The 19,340-nt window shown below is 42.7% G+C and overlaps 1 protein-coding gene across 2 annotated transcripts; it reads left to right on the top strand.

Moving 5' to 3' along the window:
• The first annotated feature begins 43 nt into the window (after window positions 1-43).
• On the top strand, window positions 44-18,360 carry LOC142255181 (uncharacterized). Of its 2 annotated transcripts, none has more exons than XM_075326663.1 (4): window positions 44-172; window positions 1,686-2,371; window positions 6,883-7,191; window positions 14,927-18,360. In XM_075326663.1, exons 2-4 carry the CDS (start codon window positions 1,690-1,692, stop codon window positions 15,190-15,192), a joined length of 1,257 nt encoding a protein of 418 aa, XP_075182778.1. In that variant the 5' UTR covers window positions 44-172; window positions 1,686-1,689; the 3' UTR covers window positions 15,193-18,360. The 2 variants fall into 2 exon arrangements, with proteins under 2 accessions (XP_075182778.1, XP_075182779.1); XM_075326664.1 differs by lacking the exon at window positions 44-172 and adding an exon at window positions 1,432-1,516.
• The last annotated feature ends 980 nt before the right edge of the window (window positions 18,361-19,340 follow it).

A 19,340-nucleotide genomic window follows, 5' to 3' on the forward strand; every position in this document is an offset into this window, starting at 1 on the left:
TCTCGTGTGGAGTGGGCGGGGCTCGTCATTCAGTGTCGCCCGGTGCACACAGCAGACACACGCTGACACGGGCGCACACAAAGGACGCGACACTCGGGGAGAACAGACGGGCACAGATGAGGGCACGGACACAGCCCCCCGTGTCTGCGGAGGAGGGGAGCAGCTGACAGAGGTACGGGGGGGGGGTTGGGACACCGTGCTGGAGAACTGTATATACAACACTGTTACTATATATATATATATATATATATATATATATATATATATATATATATATATATATATATATATATATATATATATATATATATATATATATATAAATAAATATAAAAACACATGCTAAAATATATATTTGTGTGTTTTATGTGTATATTTTTATATATATATGTATATGTATATACATATGACACATGGAAAATTAAATAGTTTTGTGTTTGAGATATATATATATATATATATATATATATATATATATATATATATATTATATAAAAAAAATATACTGCTCAAGAAAAATAAAGGGAACACATAAACAAGGATTTTGTATTTTGGTGTTCCCTTTATTTTTTTTGAGCAGTATATATATATATATATATATATATATATATATATATATAACACACACACATTTTATTTATATAGATGTATGTATTTCTCTCACTTTCTCTATAATATATAAATATATGTGAGTATATACTTGTGTTATATGCGTGTATATACATCTATGTGTTTTGTATATATTTTGTGTACTATATATATATATATATATATATATATATATATATATATATATATATATATATATATATATATATATATATATAATATGTGTGTGTGTGTAATATATATATATATATATATATATAAAAATACAATATAATATGTATTAGATAAATATATAGCTCACAAATAATGTTATATATATACATACATTTATATATGCACACACTGGTTATTTATATATATATATATGTATATATATATGTATATATATATATACGGTATATATGCATATACTGTATATATATGAGAGTATATATGTGTGTGTGTGTATGTATATACATATATAAATTGTCCTCTTCTCGGCGTCACTCTTTATTCCCTGATTATTGGGTGACTGCCCCTCCGCAGTGTAACTTCCCCGGCCGCAGCATTATATACATTGGACCTATGAGTCTATATGTGTTATATGTAATCTGGCACAGGATGTATGGATTCATGTGTTTCCTGGTACCCCGGCCGTCTCACGTCTCTATACGTTCTACATCTTGCGGATTGTATTTTGTGAGGCGACTTTGCTGAAAACCCTGCATTATGTGAAGGTGATCTGAAGAGATTAGATGGAGCTCACGTTTAGGAGGAGAGGCATCTACTGCAGAGCTACAAATGAGAAGGAGAGGAAAGGACGTAGCCAGGGACGAGCGTTGTGCCTCATTCATATGACACTTACATCCGCGCTTTCGCTCCCACAGTGGGTTTAGTCATTGACTGGTGTCTGGATCACACACAGACGGTTTGTGGGTTTGTGTCGTCTGCTGTTTGTGCTGAGTCGGATGTTTCGTGTGCAGCAGTTTTTCTGCGTAGACGCAGGCTCCGTAACTTCGGCAGCCCTTTATAATGTGTGAAGTGATTCAGACTGCAATGCAACATGGTAACGTCTAGAATTTTGTCTTATTTTTCAGCACCATGCCCCCTGTGCCTCTGGAAGATCGTGCAGTCCCCCTGCCCCGTCCTCGCTCCCTTCCGTTACGTTCTACTCCACATTCAAGAATGGCTCCAGAAGTCCGTGGTCTGCAGCCGGGACATAGGGCTCCATCTCATGCTGACCTCACTATACCTGGAATGCTACCCCAACTCCAACCTCCCCGCTGGCCACGGGATCCTTGTTCTCGTCGGAGGGGTTCACCTCCATCACCTTCCCCGCGATCACCTTCGTGCTTCCGTTGGGCTCTTCACCCTCTAAAATGCGGCTGTCGAGGCTGTTGGCGACTGCTACGCCCTCCGAGAAAATCTGTGGGTTCATCGTGCAGCTGTGACCCTATTGTGACGTTTGACCCGCAGTTTGTGGGGAGTACAAGGGTGAGCTATGATGAAGATGATGATTATAGTGTACGGGCCATATGGCCGGATGAGCTGGCGCGAAAAATTATGTCTCGAACGCGGGGAGGTATTCTTGGAGGAACACCACTGTTACTGGACTGTAGAGGATTAGAGGGATTGGAGGTAGATGATCCAGTACCTCCACGTTCTCCTCCACCTCCCTCCTCACCACCACCAAAGTCTCCAGTTGGGACGAATAGACGTCTTCAAAGTTTATACCTTCTTCTGGAGCCCTTGAGTGAAAAAGAAAATTCTGCAGGAGGAAGAGGTAATTCACAAACCTAGCTTTATTTATCACCGGTGGGTCTTAGATGATTCCGTTCTACCTTGACCAGAAGATATGTGGTCTTCAGTAAAATGAAGCCATCATATGTCTGCAATCCAAGTCAAGGTCATCACAGAACAGACCATTTATAATTTTCATAAGTGTAATCTGAAATTAGGTAATAATGGAATAGTAAGTAAATCAGAGACTGGATTGAGAAACCGTTGAAGAACCCAACAAGCATACAAAACGTGACACCAAAATAGTTTACTCCCAAGATCTTGATCACTTACTAATTCTATAATGGGGTGTGACATTGACTAATGAAATCCCCTCTATGTACAGAACGGGTGTCTCATAATGATGAGTCCTGTTAAAAGAAGAGAGGAGATCATGTGAGGATAACAAATGTGCATGTGTGATCCATATGACTAATACGCGGACACATAAATACAAGGTGACATAATGTATTGAGCAAGAAGGAACTTGTTGGCTGGAGACACAGTATAAGGCGGCAGGTGACTGTATACATCATTAATTACATCATTTAACGAGTCATGAAAAGTCATAACAGAAACAGGAAAGAGTGAGTGAGGCGATGAGCTTTCTGCTTGTGTGACGCGTTTTGGGCACACGTCTTGATGGTGACACATAGGCGCACCCATGCGTTTCTGACTTGTCTTGCAGCATGGTCATATAGAGGAAGAAAGTTATTCATTTCTTAAAGTGGATCAAACTCAAAAGACAATCAGCTTTTGTGTATTTGTAAAGACAATGGTTAAAAATGCTGGAAGACACAGTAAGCGCAAATAGGGTCTTATCCTAAAACACTGTCAGCAAAGGTAGACTCACCTGGCGTGGTTGTGAGAGTCACAACCACTGTAATGGTGTAAATACGGCTGCAGCAGAACCCACGTGGAGATGCAGTTCAAATTTGGAGAGAAAAGGGTTAATAGATCGCGCTGCTGCAGAAAAGAGGATCCATGTAGGAGGAATGATTTTATGTGTCTATGCGTTTCTAAGCCTTATGGCTTCTTCCTCAGGACAAATCATATACCTATAGTTCAAATTTGGAGAGAAAAGGGTTAATAGACCGCACCCCCGCAGAAAAGAGGATCCATGAAGAAGAAATGATTTTATGTGTCTATGCGTTTCTAAGCCTTATGGATTCTTCCTCAGGACAAATCATATACCTATTGTTCAAATTTGGAGAGAAAAGGGTTAATGGACCGCGCTGCTGCAGAAAAGAGGATCCATGTAGAAGAAATGATTTTATTCGTCTACGTGTTTCTAAGCCTTATGGCTTCTTCCTCAGGACAAATCATATACTATAGTTCAAATTTGGAGAGAAAAGGGTTAATAGACCGCGCTGCCGCAGAAAAGAGGATCCAAGAGGATCTTCTTCCTTTGTCCTAAGGAAGAAGCCATAAGGCTTTGAAACGCGTACACAAATAAAATCATTCCTTCTACATGGATCCTCTTTTCTGCGGCAGCGCGGTCTATTAACCCTTTTCTCTCCAAATTTGAACTATAGGTATACGATTTGTCCTGAGGAAGAAGCCATAAGGCTTTGAAACGCGTAGACGAATAAAATAAAAAAAAAAATCTTTATTTTTATATAGCGCTAACATATTCCGCAGCGCTTTACATACATCAGGAACACTGTCCCCATCAGGGCTCACAATCTAATTTCCCTATCTGTATGTCTTTGGAGTGTGGGAGGAAACCGGAAAAACATGTGTTTTTAGTGCAGTTTTGTACAATGCGTTTTTCCTAATGAAGTCAATGGGTGGAAGGGCTAAAAAACGCAGGCAAAAACGCACCAAGAATTGACATGCTGCAGATTATTTTCTGCACCAAATCTGTAAGGAAAATATAAGCAACTTGCGCACAAAACTTCAAAATTCTCAGTAACTTTGCTGGTGGAAAGATAGGCATGCAGATTTGTGACAAATCTGCACCAAATCTGCATAAAAACCGCATCAAAACGCACTGTGTGCACACAACTTAAGGCTATGTGCCCAAGGGAGCTTGCATCTGCAGATATATCCGCAGGCACATCCGCAGGATTCCCGCAGAAGCTCCCTGGAATCCGCAGCTATCCATAGCTGCAGGATTCTAGCGAAATATCTACGGAAAACCTGCGGACATTCATGAAACTTACCTGCGGAAGTCCTGCCCTGTATCTCCATAGTGGAGAGGCAGGATTTCCGCAGGTATTTCCACAGGAATAATTGACATGCAGTTATGTGTGACTTTGGGACATCTACAGCATATTCCGCAGCCGCACATACCGCAGCATGGACACAGCACTCCCCATGTCCCATAGGATAACATGGGGAGTGTCTGTACTTGCTAAAACCTGCGGATTTATCTAGAAAATTCAGATAAATCCGCAGGTTTTCCGCGGCAAAATCCGCGGGTACAGAGTCCCATGGGCACATAGCTTTAGAGTATATGGACACAGAGGTTTTTGAGGAATGTTTCTTATGAAACGGCTCCATTCCAAAAAGTGCTTGAAAAATTGCCCAAAAAATTGCCGGAAAGACTTTTTTATATTGTGAAAGCTCTTTTTTTGTTCATAACTTCAGTCTTTTGGGCATTTTTCTCCCACTTTAGGTTTTGAAAAATACCTAGTGGGAGAAAAGAAAGTACATGTCACTTCTTTACAGAAACTTCTGGCTTTGTGAACAGAGCTGCCCGAGTCTTCTTTTTTCCCCAAAGCGGCACTGCCAGGGTTTTGCTGTCGTTTTCGCAACGTATTTTTCCTTTTTATTTTCATTAAGAGACCAAGCGGCCTCTGAGCGGAAGCCGCCTGAAGAATCAAAATTATACTTATTTTAACCGCTCCAGAGTTTCCGAACAAAAGAATAAACAAAGTAACAAAAGGCTGAACATTTGCACAATATCGTTTTGACGTTGCTGTGGATTACGTCCACTTCTGGAGGTGGTTCTGCCATACTTTTTCAGGGGAGTTCCACCTGGAAAAAAAAGACTTTGTGTGCATAGAAAACAATCCAAATTAGACATTTTGCAGTCCCAATACTCAAAAAAAAAAAAGGAAAAGGAAAAAACACCCAAAAAAGTTTGGAAAGTCTGCTAAAAAATACGGAGAAACATCTCCAAAAACTATTCAAAAGTATCAGCGTTTTCTGAGCTGTCTTCCACTAAAAAAACCCCATTAAAAACGTTGTCTGCAGGATACCCTTAGGTTAGGTTCATTTTGCTTCTCAAAAATATGCAACGTCTTACAGTTCTAGCAAAAAGAAATCGCCTGCCCGCTGTGCTTTTTTTTTTTTGACACGTAAACTGACCCTTGGTGTGTGTTTGAAATCCAAAACATGTCAATTGAGTTTTATATGCAGATTGTACCTATAGAATTGCATTAGATGTGGAAAATACGCTGACAAAAAAATGTACATAGTCCACACGTGACTGTATCAATAAGGTACAGTCAAACAGTACAGTAAGGCCAAAAGGAAATATATAAAAAAAACAAAAAAAAAAAATTGTGAGTAGGAAACTGAGCACAAACTCTCCAAATCCTCCTCCACAAATTCAAAACTTTGAAGAGTTTAATATATTTTTTTTAGGAAGATTTGGGAAGTTTCTGCTCCAAAACCTCACCAATATTCAAAATTGAAGGCTATTTTCATGTGGATTTCGGAGCAGAATCTGCTCCAAAATCCATGCAGAGAAAAAAAAAAGTACAGTTTCCCCAAAAATAAGACTTTGTCTTTATATTATTTTTTTGTTATAAAAATGCACTATGGAATATTTTTGGGGTAGGGCTTCTCAGTAAAACAAGGGTTGGTATAAGTTTATCACTCCCTCCCAAAAAAAGCAGACCCCACCCTTGCCAGGATAATCATACTTACCAGACCCCGGACTTCTTCGTTGTTCCGAAGTGGACATTTCATTATTGAACCGCGACTAGGGCTTATTTTCGGGGTAGGGCTTATATTTACGCCTTACACCACAAATTCCTGCTAGGGCTTATTTTTGGGGTAGGACAAGCCTTACACCAAAATTTCCTGCTAGGCCTTATTTTTGGGGAAACACGGTATGTGCGGATGTATCTGAATGGTCACACGTTGTTTTGGGGTTTTTTTAACATGGATTTTGGCATTGATTCAATTGGAAATCCTTAACCTTTTGTTTGCATTTGTATAAGGTCTAAACAATCCTGTTCACTTGAATCAGAGGTATGCATTTTTGGTGTATAAAGTCTGCTATGATATGTAGTTTTACTTTATTTTTCTCAAATTCCAAGGATTAGCCCTAATAATTGACAGCGGGACTGGTGTCTGTGTACATCCAAGGCAGCCAGGGCATGCTGTACATGAATGGTAGATATCCAGGGTCATTCTGTTTTAAAATCACAATGTGAACAGACCCTAATATAAGTTATTAAAAAATACATCTAGTTGTTTGAAAAATAAATAAATAAATAAAATATGACATGTATATATATTTGTTTAATGATTTCTTACCACTGTGTTATTTTCCGTCAGTTTTGGCAGACCCCCCTGCTGATGACTGTGTTATACCACCCGAAGTGACTCCTGCCCTTCCATTGTCTCCTGATGTTGAAAAAGCTGAACTGAGCCCAATCTTGCCTTTCCTTTACCTGGGCAATGAGAAGGATGCCCAGGATTTGGGCCGCATGGTAACTCTGAACATAGGACATGTCCTGAACGTCACCACCCACCTGCCTCTGTACCATGCTGAATCCGGAGCCTTGCGGTACAAGAGATTGCCAGCCACTGATAATAGTAAGCAGGACCTCCGCCAGTACTTCGAGGAGGCCTTTGAATTCATTGGTAAGCTTGACACTGACGAGATTAAGTCAGGTGGGAGGGGTCTGTTCTGTTGTGCCTCGTTCCGGGACTCAAGCCGCTTTATTATAGTCCGTATTGTTGCCACTAATAGTTCCTGCTCTGCAGCGTGCACAACTGGTTATTGTGAGTTAACCCTGATCCATCCTGCTACCCAGCTTACCTCTCCCTGACCTCCGTTTCCCCTTGTACTGTTTGTCTGCCCTGTCTCCCAGACCCCAGTCCCGTTGTGTTTCAGTCCCCTTTTGTACTTACTTGCTCTCCCGGCTTCTGACCTCGGTAACGTTTCCTGACCACGGCTCTGCTTCCCCTTTTCGGCTTCTGATGTGACCTCTTGGCTCCTGACCCTCGTGCTTCCACCTGTTTACGGCTTGCTCACTCCCTTGCTCAGACAAGACTGCCTGGTTAAGACTTAAGGGGACTTTACACGCAACGGCATCGCTAACGAGATGTCGTTGGGGTCACGGAATTCGTGACGCACATCCGGCCTCGATAGCGACGTCGTTGCCTCTGAGACCTACGAGCGACTGCTAACGATCAAAAATACTCACCAAATCGTTGATTGTGGACACGTCGTTCATTTTCAAAATATCGTTGCTCATTTGGGAACTCAGGTTGTTCGTTGTTCCGGAGGCAGCACATATCGCTACGTGTGACAACCCGGGAACGACGAACAATGCCGTACCTGCGTCCTGCCGGCAACGAGGTGGGCGTGTCGTTAATGCGGCTGCTCTCCGCCTCTCCTCTTCTATTGGCGGGCCGCTGTGATGGCGCACAAACCTCCCCCTTAAAAAAGAGGCTGTTCGCCGGCCACAGCAACGTCGCTAGGAAGGGGAGTACGGGTGACGTGTCCTAGTGATATTGTTCGCCACGGGCAACGATTTGCCCATGACGCACAAACGAGGGGGGCGGGTATGATCGCTAGCAACATCACAGCGTGTAAAGCACCCTTTAGGCTTGCTGACTACCCTTTCACTGGTGCGTGTGCCCCCTTGCAGGCTTTAGACTAACTGCTCTTTGGAGTTCTATCTCCATTCTGCTTCTGCACCCCCTGATGGAAGCCTGACAGCTCCAAAGCCAAATATCCACTATTTAGACAAATTACATCAAATTCCCCTAAGGACATGAGAAGACATTGTGCCATCGCAAGCATAGTGCGAGCACAAGCTACAGTCACAGCTGTGTCCCCTGGGGTGCAAATACATATGGCACGGGTTGAGAACCTCAGCTCCAGACCTTTCCTCTGAAATTGTTTTCAATTTTGCAACAGCGTTAAACATAAATATTTATAATCTGCAACAATGTGACAAGAAATGGAAATTCTATTGATGCCGTATATTTGCTAATTCTACAGTGTTTGTTATTTACATACTATGTGTGAATTTTTCGTGTGGAGCTACCGGAGTTTTTAAGGAAAAAGGATTTCAGTTTTATACACTATATGATTCAGTCTTTTGGTGTTATTTCCCTACCAGCTTTGTACATCTAAAGGCTGAATTTTTTGCCCACTCTTCTTTGCAAAATAGCTCTAGCTCAGTGAGGTTGGATGGAGACATTTGTGAACAAGTCTTGCCACAGATTCTCAATGGGGTTTTGGTCTGGACAGTGACTGGGCCGTTCACACACATAAATATGGTTTGATCTATCTAAACCATCCATTGTGGCTTTGGCAGTATGTTTAGGGTCGTTGTTCTGCTGGAAGGTGAACTTATACCCCATTCTCAAGTCTTTTGCTGCCTCTTAATAGGTTTTCTTCCAGGATTGCCTTGTATTTAGCTGAATCCATCTTTCCATCAGCTCTGACCAGCTTCCCTGCCCCTGCTGATGAAAAGCTTCTCCACAGCAGGATGCTGCTACCACCATGTGTGACTGTGTGGATGGTGTTCTCAGAGTGATGTGCAAATGTTAGCTTTCCACCACACATAGTGTATTGCATTTAGCCATAAATGTACTTTGATCTCATCTGATCAGGGCACCTTCTTCCACATTCTTGCTGAGTCCTCTCCATTGTTGCAAATGGCAAATAGGTCTTCTTTTGGCTTGCTATCAAACAAGGCCTTCTTCTTGCCACTCTTCCATAAAGGCCAGATTTGTGGAGTATGTGACTAATAGTTGCTCTGTAAACAGACTCTCCCACCTGAGCTGTGGATCTCTGTAGCTCCTCCAGAGTGACCATGGACCCTTGGCTGCTTCTCTAATTAGTGTTTTCCCTGCTTGGGTTGTCTGTTTAGGTGGATGGCCATGTTTTAGTAGGTTTGCAATTGTGTCATACTCCTTCCATTTTGAATGATGGATTTAGTAGTGCTCCTTAAAATGTTCAAAGCTTGGGCTATTTTTTTACAACCTAACCCTGCTTAATTCTTCTCCACACCTTTCTCCCTGACCTGTCTGGTGTGTTCCTTGGTTTTTATGATGCTGTTTGATCTCTAATGTTTTCACATAAACCTTTGAGGCCTTCACAGAACATCTGTAGTTATATTGAGAATAAATTAAACACAGGTGGACTCAGTTTACTAATTATGTGACTTTTGGAGGCTATTGGTCACCCAGGATTTTTTTTTAGAGGTACCGGACTACAGCAAGCTGAACACAAATGCACGGCACAATTTTCAGATGTATATTTTTAATATATTCAGAATGTGTAATTTCCTTTACACTTTACAAATACTTGCTACTTTGTGTTGATCACACACAATCCCAATAAAATACATTTAAGTTTGTTGGATGTAACAGGAAAAAAATGTGGAAATGTTCATGGGGTATGAATACTTTTTCAAAGCACTTCAAATAGGATTAGGTAAACTGAATCTAATGTGTACTGGCACCTTAAAAACCCTCAGGAAAGTGAGGAATTTTTAAAGCTGACAATTTTACATAGAAGGTGGCCGCATGGACGGAATGTAACTCGAGTGTGAAGTTGTTAAGTGATCTTTGTAATCAGGTTGTCAGCCGGCCTCTCATCCTCTGGCCAAAGACTAAAGGGGCTCAAATATCTTATATAACGTTTGGCCAAAGGCTTTATTGGCAGACCACTATTTCTCCTAACTCTACGCTTACTCTGCTGAGCAGGTGTATAGTAGATTCACATTAATACTGCGTTTTCCATGGAGAATTACATCAAGAATCCCTGAAAAATTGTATCTCGACAGGAACCCTTTTAGAGCCATTCACTAGAATCAGGTCGACAGGATCAATGTGGACGTGACCTCCATACTGGATGGATCAGTCTTTTTCTCATATGCACAAAAAATGCAACATTCGTGTGCATGTCTGTAAAAGACGAATACTGTCCGGATCCGGATGGAGGCCATTGTCCACAGTCAAGTGAATATCTCCCTTATCATTCCTATTGGGAAACAGTTTTTCATTGATTCCAGCATAGTCTTTGATTTAAAGCACTGTATATAAATGTGAACCTAGCCTAAACCCAAGGGCGGCTCCAGGTTTTTGTGGCCCCCAGGCGAAAGAGTCTTCGTGGGCCCCATCCACATGCAGACACACATATACACAGCTACGTACACATACAGGCATACGTAGATATACATATTTAAAGGGAACCTGTCACCAGTTTTTTCAGTATTGAACCAAAAGTCTCCCCTTCTGCTGCTCCTGGGCTGGATCCTATGAAGGTGCACCTTGTTCCCTGACTCCTCTTGCTGACCCCGAATATAACTTTATAAAATCTGATCGCCACGTATGCAAATGACCTGTTCTAGTCGGATGGGCGTGCTCTTTTTCGGCTCCTGTCCCGCCTCCTACTGCTGTTTGCCGTCCTCCTTTGATGATTGATGTGTCTGACGCCTCCATTATCATCCATGTAGCTGGGCTGAATCTTGCGCCTGCGCAGTCATTCAAAGCTCACTCAGGTGCACTTCACTCCGCCCCATTGCGGGCAGAGCCGAAAATATAGGTGCGCATGCGCGAGCTGGGAATGACTGCTCGCTCACAGTCTTGCATCTGCGCAGAGAACTCATGGGTTCACTGGGGGACATACACATTACTTAGGAGGGGGCATACAGCTCTAGAGGAGGGCATACAGCTCTAGAGGGGGGCATTAGGCTCTGGGGTGGGAGGACCATACAGCTCTGGGGGTAACATACAGCTCTAGGGGTATACAGTACTGGAGTGGGGGGGACAACCAGCTCGGGGGGTATACAGCACTGGGGTGGGGGGACATAGAGGTCTGAGGGGTATACACCACTGGCGGTACGCTGCTAGCTCCCTGCCGAATGTGAGTGGCCCCCCCACGGCGGTGTTGGTCCCCGGCACTTGCCCAGGTGTGCTGGGTGCAGACGCCGGCCATGCCTAAGCCTAAGGTAGGATGGTAAAGTTCAGTTTTTGAAAGATTCAGTTTCAGCGGACAGACAATCCCTATTATTTTGCAATATTACAGTGTGTGATATCAGGACATGTACATAATTGGGTCATCAGATTAGAGATGGTGCTGAAAGCCAAATCAGCAGATAGCTAGGGGCTTTGTAGAGAGAAAAGAGAAGGGAACTTAAGAGCTCAGTTGCAGTGGCTTTTACAGATTTTGGCACTAATAATAAGAAAATGATTAAAGGGGTTATCCACTAGTTGGACCAGTCCTTCTCATACCTTATGTTCGCCTCCATAAAAATTAAATAATTATGTACTCAACCTCCGGTGCCGGCGCGGTTCCTGTGATGTTGGAACTCGAGTTCCCGGGACACACGTCACATTGTTATGACATTCGAGCCCTGCGACCAATCAGCGCCGGCTTCCTTCTCCCCACCTTCGGACACAGGAGCAATGAACAGGAAGTGGGCGGCAACTGCAGCACTCACTTCCTGTGCAAAGGCGGAGAGAAGGAAGCCGGCGCTGATTGGTCGCGGGGCTCGAATATCATAACAATTGTATCTAAAAGTTTGTTAGGTTCATGAGAATTGGGCCTTTTTTTCTGGAGCAAGCACTTTGACTTCTACAGATCAGATAAATTGTTTGGATCAGGGCAAAAATGTTTACTACAAATCTGCTGCATATGAATACACATTTAAGGGCCGATTCATCAAACCTTTTTTGCCGCAACAATGACGAAAAACTTTTTTAGAGAACTACACCAGTATTTTTTATTTTATTGCACCTCTAGGATGGTGGTTTAAATGTAAGACCCCTGTCCCCAGTATGATACTCGCCTGCTGCTATCTTCATCTTTTTCCAGTGTTGCTCCATTCAGGTTCCTTTGATTTGTGACCTGCGGCAGCTCCAGTGTTTCATGGAGCGCGCCAGAGTTCACAAATCAGTGTAAGTCTACGAGAGCCTTGTTCTGGCTCTCCTAGAGTTACATTGTAAGCTTGTGATGTAACCTTTGACTTCTGGCCAATGAGAAGTTATTGGGACGAGTTGGTGGCGCAGGACCAAAGAGGCACCGAAAAAAAGAGGAAGCCGCCATATAGATGAGTATATGACAGGGGTCTTACATTTAAAGCACTACTCCACCGCTGGAAAAAAACCCAAAATGCTGGAGTGATGCTTAAAATATTTAAAAATGTTTGCACAATTTTTAGTTTTAGCAAAAATGTTCTGACTTTTTTTGAAAATTGAAGCTAGTTCTGCCAACTTTTTGAATAGTTTACAAGGCTTAGATTAAAGGGGGCATGGTCAAGATGTCAAATATATCACCATTTATGAATCAAAAGTGCCACGTTGTACACAGCGCATGCCTCTTAATGAATGTGGCACATCTTACTACAGCACTCCCTTCTTTAAGTCAGGCGTACAAATCTCTCTCCTTCTGGCATCCCCGGCTCCTCTTTTGGTGAGCCGACTCTGTTCAATGTCCTCTTTATGGTATGTTGTACACACAATGTCACGCCAGACTGGAGGACCCAGGGATGCTGGCAAGTAGGGAGCGGTTTGCAGGGCTCCCGGCCACAGAATAATGATGTGACCTGTCCTGAGAATCTATTCAATCGTTTTTACTTTTGTTTTTTTTTTTTTAACGACTTTCAGCCCGATCTTGAGCTATGATGACTTGATGGATCAACGCTCTGTAGGAAGAGATCTTGTGCAGCCTAGATAGCTCCACCAGGGTCTTCTATGCCTAGATAGCTCCACCAGGGTCTTCTCTGCCTAGATAGCTCCACCAGGGTCTTCTCTGCCTAGATAGGTCCACCAGGGTCTTCTTTGCCTAGATAGGTCCACCAGGGTCTTTTCTGCCTAGATAGGTCCACCAGGGTCTTCTTTGCCTAGATAGGTCTATCAGGGTCTTTTCTACCTAGATAGGTCCACCAGGGTCTTCTTTGCCTAGATAGCTCCACCAGCGTCTTCTTTGCCCAGAAAGGTCCACCAGGGTCTTCTTTGCCTAGATAGGTCCACCAGGGTCTTCTTTGCCTAGATAGCTCCACCAGGGTCTTCTCCGCCTAGATAGACCCACCAGGGTCTTCTTTGCCTAGATAGGTCTATCAGGGTCTTTTCTACCTAGATAGGTCCACCAGGGTCTTCTTTTCCTAGATAGGTCCACCAGCGTCTTCTTTGCCTAGATAGGTCCACCAGGGTCTTCTTTGCCTAGATAGCTCCACCAGGGTCTTCTTTGCCTAGATAGCTCCACCAGGGTCTTCTTTGCCTAGATAGCTCCACCAGGGTCTTCTCCGCCTAGATAGACCCACCAGGGTCTTCTTTGCCTAGATAGGTCTATCAGGGTCTTTTCTACCTAGATAGGTCCACCAGGGTCTTCTTTTCCTAGATAGGTCCACCAGCGTCTTCTTTGCCTAGATAGGTCCACCAGGGTCTTCTTTGCCTAGATAGGTCCACCAGGGTCTTCTTTGCCTAGATAGCTCCACCAGGGTCTTCTTTGCCTAGATAGCTCCACCAGGGTCTTCTTTGCCTAGATAGGTCCACCAGGGTCTTCTCCGCCTAGATAGACCCACCAGGGTCTTCTTTGCCTAGATAGGTCTATCAGGGTCTTTTCTACCTAGATAGGTCCACCAGGGTCTTCTTTTCCTAGATAGGTCCACCAGCGTCTTCTTTGCCTAGATAGGTCCACCAGGGTCTTCTTTGCCTAGATAGGTCCACCAGGGTCTTCTTTGCCTAGATAGGTCCACCAGCGTCTTCTTTGCCTAGATAGGTCCACCAGGGTCTTCTTTGCCTAGATAGCTCCACCAGGGTCTTCTTTGCCTAGATAGCTCCACCAGGGTCTTCTTTGCCTAGATAGCTCCACCAGGGTCTTCTTTGCCTAGATAGCTCCACCAGGGTCTTCTTTGCCTAGATAGCTCCACCAGGGTCTTCTTTGCCTAGATAGGCCCACCAGGGTCTTCTTTGCCTAGATAGGCCCACCAGAGTCTTCTTTGCCTAGATAGGCCCACCAGGGTCTTCTTCGCCGAGAGAGATCCACTAGGGTCTTCTCCGTCATTATCTTGATAGTATCAAGCCGACTGGTTACTGGTCTTTCTTTTTGCCGTGTTCCTTTTATTCTTCCCACTATGATGTCCTTCTCCAGTGTTTGCTCTCTCCGTATGATGTCTCCAAAGTAGGCAAGTCGTAGCTTGGTGATCCTTGCTTCAAGAGACATGTAGAGCTTGATTTGTTCCAAAATTGATTTGTTTGTTCTTCTTGCCATCCGTGGCTTTACGTTCTAGCATTTATATATGCATATCCTACACCAACATACAAGCATAACTAAACCTTTATACTAGCAAAGAACTGCATTTTACTTTATTTAAGACGTTGTTGATTGTTCTATTTGTCTTCATTCTTACAGAGGAGGCACAACAAGAAGGCAAAGGAGTTCTTATTCACTGCCAGGCTGGGGTCTCTCGTTCCGCCACTGTGGTCATTGCATATCTGATGAAGCACACATTGATGACTGTGGGAGATGCCTACAAGTTCGTCAAGGGGAAGCGTCCAATAATATCGCCCAATCTGAATTTCATGGGGCAACTTTTGGAGTTTGAATCGGACCTAAATGCAGGCATCACGCCAAGAATCCTCGTACCAAGACTAAGAGGCATTGAGAGTGATGTGTAGGACAAAAAAAAACTGCAAAAAGGAAGAAGCCAATTTTGATGTTGCACAGTAAGACATGATTAGGCAAGCAGCAAAATCATCCAAATTAGATCATTATTGAAATGCAGTGTCAGGATCCACCAGGCAAATAGCTTCTGAGCCTCCAGAAAATGCAGATTCAGGTCTCAGCCGACTAAGCTAGTCACTTACAGTGAAATCTGCAACTGCAGCCTCAAAACCCTAAGGACCTTTGATCTCCCCTTCCCTAGACTATGTAGCCTTCATGTAATTGGATGATACCATGGCATAAAAAAATGGCAAAATATAACCTGAATAGTCTGTTAAAGGGAACCTATCAGGTGCAATATGCACCATAAGCAGTTCTGGGTGCATATATCTAGTCACAAGGGTGTTAGTTCCCTCGACTAGTCTGCCCTCTTAGCTCACCCACAGGGGTGTGCTAACATGCTATTCAATGCCCATTGCCCAGCGTAATTAGCTGTGATGCGCGTACCAGTGTCCGTTGTCGCCACCTCAAATGCCGGGTTTAGGGTCAAAAGTCACCGCACTTCCGGTGAGGCCCACTATGAAGCTGGGTGTACGCGTCCTGGCTTCACAGAGGTCTACGGCGCATGACTGGAAGTGCCAGAGACTTCTAAGCCTAAACCTGGCGCCATCGGCGGTGACAACTGGTAGGTACGCGTCACTGCCGTTGACGCTGGGCATTGAATAGCATGTTAGCACCTGTGGGCATACTAACATGCAAAGAGAGCAGACAAGTCGAGGGAACTAACGCCCTTGCGACTAGTCCCTGCGCTCATTAGCATATCATGAAGGCTCCTTAGAAATACTTTTTCTAAAGATCTCTATCTATGCTACTAGATACAAGGATTAGAAATATGCACCAAGAACTGCTCGTGGTTCTGGGTTCATATTGGACCTGACAGGTTCCCTTTAAAGGTTTTTATTTTGTTTGTAAAAGTAAAGGAAGTAAGGGAATGACCAATGCAGAAATCCTTTAGTTTGTAGCATTTAGATTAAATTTGATATCTTCTTTACATCGATTCTTCTCAAATGACTGGTCGACGACCAATTTCTTTGCAGGGTAGAAGAAGAAAAAACCCAAGAGCTTCCTATAATATAAGTGATGTGCACCTGCCAGCCACACATGTGGCAGCCATTTTTGGTGCTGCGCTATTATTAAAAATTATGATTATGCAGCTTTGTGTTCAACTATTCTCATGGAAAGACAGTTTGGGGGGTGAATAGCCAGGAATTATGATTATGTAGCTTTGTATTCAACTATTCTCATGGAAAGACAGTTTGGGGGGTGAATAGCCAGGAATTATGATTATGCAGGTTTGTATTCAACTATTCTCATGGAAAGACAGTTTTGGGGTGAATAGCCAGGAATTATGATTATCCAGGTTTGTATTCAACTATTCTCATATAAAGACAGTTTGGGGGTGAATAGCCAGAAATTATGATTATGTAGCTTTTGTATTCAACTATTCTCATGGAAAGACAGTTTGGGGGGTGAATAGCCAGGAATTATGATTATGTAGCTTTGTATTCAACTATTCTCATGGAAAGACAGTTTGGGGGGTGAATAGCCAGGAATTATGATTATGCAGGTTTGTATTCAACTATTCTCATGGAAAGACAGTTTTGGGGTGAATAGCCAGGAATTATGATTATCCAGGTTTGTATTCAACTATTCTCATATAAAGACAGTTTGGGGGGTGAATAGCCAGAAATTATGATTATGTAGCTTTTGTATTCAACTATTCTCATGGAAAGACAGTTTGGGGGGTGAATAGCCAGGAATTATGATTATGTAGCTTTGTATTCAACTATTCTCATGGAAAGACAGTTTGGGGGGTGAATAGCCAGGAATTATGATTATGCAGGTTTGTATTCAACTATTCTCATGGAAAGACAGTTTTGGGGTGAATAGCCAGGAATTATGATTATGCAGGTTTGTATTCAGCTATTCTCATGGAAAGACAGTTTTGGGGTGAATAGCCAGGAATTATGATTATCCAGGTTTGTATTCAACTATTCTCATATAAAGACAGTTTGGGGGGTGAATAGCCAGAAATTATGATTATGTAGCTTTTGTATTCAACTATTCTCATGGAAAGACAGTTTGGGGGGTGAATAGCCAGGAATTATGATTATCCAGGTTTGTATTCAGCTATTCTCATGGAAAGACAGTTTTGGGGTGAATAGCCAGGAATTATGATTATGCAGGTTTGTATTCAACTATTCTCATGGAAAGACAGTTTTGGGGTGAATAGCCAGGAATTATGATTATCCAGGTTTGTATTCAACTATTCTCATATAAAGACAGTTTGGGGGGTGAATAGCCAGAAATTATGATTATGTAGCTTTTGTATTCAACTATTCTCATGGAAAGACAGTTTGGGGGGTGAATAGCCAGGAATTATGATTATCCAGGTTTGTATTCAGCTATTCTCATGGAAAGACAGTTTGGGGGTGAATAGCCAGGAATGCCATAAACCATATTGTGGGTTAATTTGCATATTAATAGTGTAATCAACTGTTTTATGTGACCATTCATATATAATTCATTGCCTTGGAAGCGAAGAAAACAGATTTGTGCATTGGCCAATAGGCTTAGGGTAAAAAAAAGAAGTGGAATGATTACATAACATTAATCTGCCGGATAACAAATGTAATCCCTTTCAGCCGGTGGACAGGGCTGCATCGTAAAAACAAAGAAGAATGGCGAATACCAGGGTTTTCTACTTGCCGAACGTGGATAATGTTGGACAATATTTTTTAGAAAATAATTTGCAACAAGAATTACGTGCAATAACAATGTGACAACTTATTTTTTTTTATATCTATATATTACAATATGAGGACTTGCGGTATCTGCTTGAAACGTAGCACCCCCCCCCACCCCATCCTCCCTTTTTCCTTCCAGGGGTATTTTCATGCCAACTCCTGCCCATCCCCCAATATCTGTGTCTTAAATCTTCCAAGCGGGAGACTGAATTACCTCGGGCATTAAATCCCCTATTTACACTGTGAAACCGGGCATCCTCCAAACGGAGGGGGTAGCAACAAGATGCCCATCTTCCCTTTTTGTCCTTCTCATTGGTCCCTAAATTTTATCCGGGGAACTTATGTTTATTTATTAAACTCTATTTATTGAAATAATTTTTTTTGTCTTTTTTTTTTACTGATTTTTGTTGTCTTAATGCATCTGTGCTTACAGGCAGGCGGCTCATTGTTCACATATGACGCCTTTCACCCGCTCTTGTCGCTATTCTGCTAATACGCCGCATATATAGTCTATGAACCGACATCTGCAGACAAGTGCAATGAGCTTTCTGTGAATCAGTGGCAGATACAAATGAATACATTCAGCACATACAGGGTCTATAGACCATCTGTGCGGAACATTGTAATGTCAGCAATTGCCGTTCTGTATAATCTTCTTTACATGTTTAAAAAAAAAAAGTCAGAAGAAATTAATTGACCGGAAAAAATGCAAACATAGTAAGATAATTATTGCACCCATCACACGTCATCCATATATATTTGTGCTCAAAGAAGGGTTTGTATGTATAATACATTAATTTATTTATACAGTGTGTCCACCCATATCCTGGCCACCGCCATTAACTTGAGAACGGCGGCAGCTATATGCATAGAAGTGGTGTCTAGGTATAGTAAAGTAGCCATGCGGTACGCAATGAGACCACCTATAGCGCCACCTGGTGGAAAACAACGGAGTTAGCATTGTTATCTCGAAAACGGAACGAGATAGAGGAAAAAAAGTGAACTACAAAGTTACAGGGCATCATCAATTCAATACGAATCGACACCTTGCATACAGAAATGCTATGATTAGAATGTGTAAAACTCACAAGGCTGCGGACGTGAAGCGATACCTCATGGAGACCTTCCTACAAGTCATTGTTTATGGTGGCTGCGTGAAGTGACCTCCACGCTCACCTGACCTGACCCCGTTGGACTTCTTTCTGTGAGGTCACATCAAACAGCAGGTGTATGCGACCCCTCCACCAACACTGCAGGACCTACGACGACGTATCACAGATGCTTGTGCAAACGTGTCACCTACCATATTGCACAACGTGCAGCAAGATACAGTATGCTGTTCAGAGTCTAGATGT

The sequence above is a fragment of the Anomaloglossus baeobatrachus genome, chromosome 10 (assembly GCF_048569485.1).
Source record: "Anomaloglossus baeobatrachus isolate aAnoBae1 chromosome 10, aAnoBae1.hap1, whole genome shotgun sequence".
Taxonomy (NCBI): Eukaryota; Metazoa; Chordata; class Amphibia; order Anura; family Aromobatidae; genus Anomaloglossus; species Anomaloglossus baeobatrachus.

Excerpts from the sequence above, each read along its gene's own strand:
- LOC142255181 (XM_075326663.1), top strand. The coding sequence starts at position 1,690 with ATGCCCCCTGTGCCTCTGGAAGATCGTGCAGTCCCCCTGCCCCGTCCT. Across the intron at positions 2,372-6,882 it reads AAATTCTGCAGGAGGAAGAG|TTTTGGCAGACCCCCCTGCT; the intron begins GTAATTCACAAA and ends ATTTTCCGTCAG. Across the intron at positions 7,192-14,926 it reads GGAGGCCTTTGAATTCATTG|AGGAGGCACAACAAGAAGGC; the intron begins GTAAGCTTGACA and ends TCATTCTTACAG.